This window comes from Xenopus tropicalis, chromosome 3 (genome assembly GCF_000004195.4).
Source record: "Xenopus tropicalis strain Nigerian chromosome 3, UCB_Xtro_10.0, whole genome shotgun sequence".
NCBI classification, from domain to species: domain Eukaryota; kingdom Metazoa; phylum Chordata; class Amphibia; order Anura; family Pipidae; genus Xenopus; species Xenopus tropicalis.
In genome coordinates, this window is record NC_030679.2 from 131585588 (window position 1) to 131588952 (window position 3365).

Genomic DNA, 3365 nt, shown 5'->3' on the forward strand with positions numbered 1-3365 from the left:
CCTGGTACAAACTGGTCATGTAATAGCATCACTTTTCTGTTATGGAAATAGTCTACAAAAGTTTATTTCTGATTTATATATAATTCTGTATTTATGCCTGAAAATGTAACGCTATAGTTGAAGGCAGTAGGAAGGCATTGTGAGCAGTTAGAATAAGACATACAGCTTTTTGCTTTACATAGTTTTAGCATTGTTTCAGGATGTTTTAATATGTTATTAAGCACAATTATTTTGGAATATTGCAATTGTTCCTAAAAGATTTTTGAGTTGAACTTGAAGCTCATTAATTTTCATCTCATTAACAGTATGGTTTGAATAATCATTTTCCCGTAGCCCCGCCCCTGATTTGATTGGCTTGTCATTATTATCTACACAGCAATAAGCGTTCCACACGTGGCTGGGAATATTCACACGGTCACCCTTAATCCACGTATCATTGCTCGGTACGATGCCGGTAACCACATACATAGTCTTGCAGCCATCAGCATAGCCAGTAAGGTTTTTCTCATATTTGTTCCATATATCTGTGTTCAGTTTCTTTGTCATCGGCACCACGTTGGTTAAGGTGAATGTTGCTTTCTCCTCACTCCCCCCTACATGGTGCCCATTGGGATTCACATGGCCTCTGTCATAGCTACTGTTTTTATAGTCATCATCAACAGCTTGGCTTGTCGGAATAAGGTAATATGGGAGATTTTTCTCCTTATTTTTGTCAATGCCATTCTTTATGTCGTATTGTATTATTGCCTTTCTGGTGTCTAATTCAGGTGACATTGTGCCACTCAATCCCCTATAAATCAACTGAAAGTAAAACAGAGTATAAATGGGGATTATTCCGTAAGCATTAAAAGTGACAATATACCTGTACAGGACATCTCTGTTTAATGGGATCTAAATACTGTTCCACCCCACTGCTCAACCCCACGTTAGTTGTTGCTGAACTATATTTTGTTGCAAATCAAGTTGAAAGCATTAAGCATAGTTTTCCTTTAACTGTCACATCTGTCCTTTATCTCCTTGTTTGATTACAGTGTAATATAATGAAACCAAATTGGCACAATAATCTTTGTTTAAAGGGGAAATATACCCCCCTTTTCACACAAACTCATTGAGTTGGTCTTATGTACAAAAGGTGCCTCAACATTATCTGAACTTTAAAAAATTCACATAAATGTATTTGTTATACAAACATACCTGTACCTGATTCCACAGATTGAAAGAAACCATTTACCTCCTATGAGCAATTTCCCAACATCCCTTTGACACACTAAGGTGAAATTATGGAGTAATGAGGTGAAGTAATGGATTTGGAGACTTGATATCCCTTTGGTTTCCATAGTGGGTGGTGCAGAGATTCTCTGAAAAGTTGAGGTACCTAAAGTCCCAGAATCCATCATTTCAAGATAAATATCAGTAATAAATAAGGGGAGGGTGGGGTTGCATTACTGTGTAAGCTTAAAGGGGTGGGGGGAACTGGTGTGAACAGAAGTAGACTATCATGGTTCCTTTCAATCTGTGGAATCAGGTATGTTTGTGGAAAAAAGAAATTATATTTATATGTGGCAGTTGGGAGAGTGTTTATGCACTTTTTCTACATAATCCCAACTGAATGAACTCATGTCAAATATAAGGTCACCATCAGTCCCCGTTACAGGGGGACTTACCTAGTTTTAGACTCCTTGGAAAGCAGCCCCCAGCTGTGTCTGTGGCAACAGAGCAGCCCCCCAGCTAATCATTGCTATTCCAGGGCAGGAGGAAGGAAGGAGCCATCTTCTGTCAGTAACCAATAGAAACCAATAAGATGTTTGTTTTAAACAGGTGACCAGTAAATTCTACCTGGTGATTGGTTGCTATGGGTTACTGCTCCTGGGCAAACTTAGTGCCTTTTATTTTATAACTTTCTAAGTCTTTAAATTACAAATCTGCACATTCCATATCCATTACAGGCACATTTTATGTTTCCATGCATTCCTTATCTTTAATAAACACAAAGGCACTTTAATGTATGTACAGCTTAGAATAAAGAACAGAAAGAGGTTGCATGATAGAATTACTTAATTACTGTGTATCAAGGGAATTAATAGTTCAAGAGGGAAGCATTTCCAGCAATCCCACCATGGCTGCAACTAGGGGGCACACAGGAGTGTTATGGCCCCAGTAAAAGCACTTCCTATGCTCATGGGACTCCTCAGTGACTTCAGTTATCCTTATACAGTAGGGGGGGGTACATTGTACTTTCTCTCCCTCCCTCTCTCTCTGTGTGTGTGTATACATATATAAATATATTAGGTGAGGGTGCAATAAAGGCAAAGAAAATAAATTCTCTGCACGCACCCAGTGTCATTATAATGAATCACAATGAAGGAGCAGAATTCTTAAAGGTAAACTATACTTCTAAACATTGCAGGTCTCTATAAAGATATCACATAAAACAGTCCACATGTAATCCCTGCCTTATCTAAACAAACCATTTTCAGAAAATATATTTTAGTATGTGCCATTGGGTAATCCTAAATAGAAAATTGCCATTTTAAGAGCTAAGGGCTTCTCCCTGACTCATATGATTTACTGTGCTTTCACTAAAACCAAGGGCACACATACATGCTAGGCCCCATCAGCCAATGAATGGGCAGAGTTCTGCCTTTTGCTCCCACATTACTTCCTGTTACAGTTAGAGCTGCATTATTTCCTGTCAGCTGATCTCTGAGGGGGCACACAGCCCATCACTAAATGGCGGCTCAAGACCATACCATTTATAATTACATAGTTCTTACCTGAGGTTCTATATTGAAAAATCGTGGCCTCTTATTTGTTGGTTTATCTGAGGGTCTCCTGTCCAAGATGTAGGCAGAATAGAGGGGCACGCGCCTCCCTCTGTCATACAGGGAAGCAAAGTGAAACTTGTTATCATACTGCTGGCAGATATAGGCTGGAGAGGTCAGTTCTTCTGCCTTTGTTCCATTTGGTAAGTCTGAGGGATTAAATCGGTGAGGGAGAGCAATACTAGCAAAGCCGGCAGGGAGCTGTCCTCTGTAGAAAAACTTTTTACAGGCTTTAAAGTTTGCAGAGATGAGGGGTTCAGCCTTATGGGCTATGGCTATGAGCAGCCAAGCCAGACTCAGCATCATCTTCATGGTCACTAAAGGGCAAGCAAAACACAGAGACACCAGTAGCCTGTGTGGTAGGTACAGGAGCAAGAAGGGCTTTATATATACTGGGTTATTAGTGGGTTGTAAAGGAACTTCCCCAAAATAAAAAATTGCATCACTGTCTTAACTAAAACATTACTAGGAACAGCAAAACAAGCCATGCAATTTACAAAGACATGAGAAATGTACATGTAAAGAGTTACAAAATGATCTAAA

The 3365-nt window shown here is 39.4% G+C and overlaps 1 protein-coding gene across 1 annotated transcript; it reads right to left on the bottom strand.

The window, feature by feature from the left end:
* Positions 1-216: 216 nt before the first annotated feature.
* On the bottom strand, positions 217-3134 carry LOC116409561 (endonuclease domain-containing 1 protein-like). Its single transcript, XM_031898237.1, has 2 exons — positions 2775-3134; positions 217-801 (listed from the first exon to the last, which is right to left on the bottom strand). The coding sequence occupies exons 1-2, from the start codon at positions 3132-3134 to the stop codon at positions 217-219; spliced, it is 945 nt and encodes a 314-aa protein (XP_031754097.1).
* Positions 3135-3365: the final 231 nt, after the last annotated feature.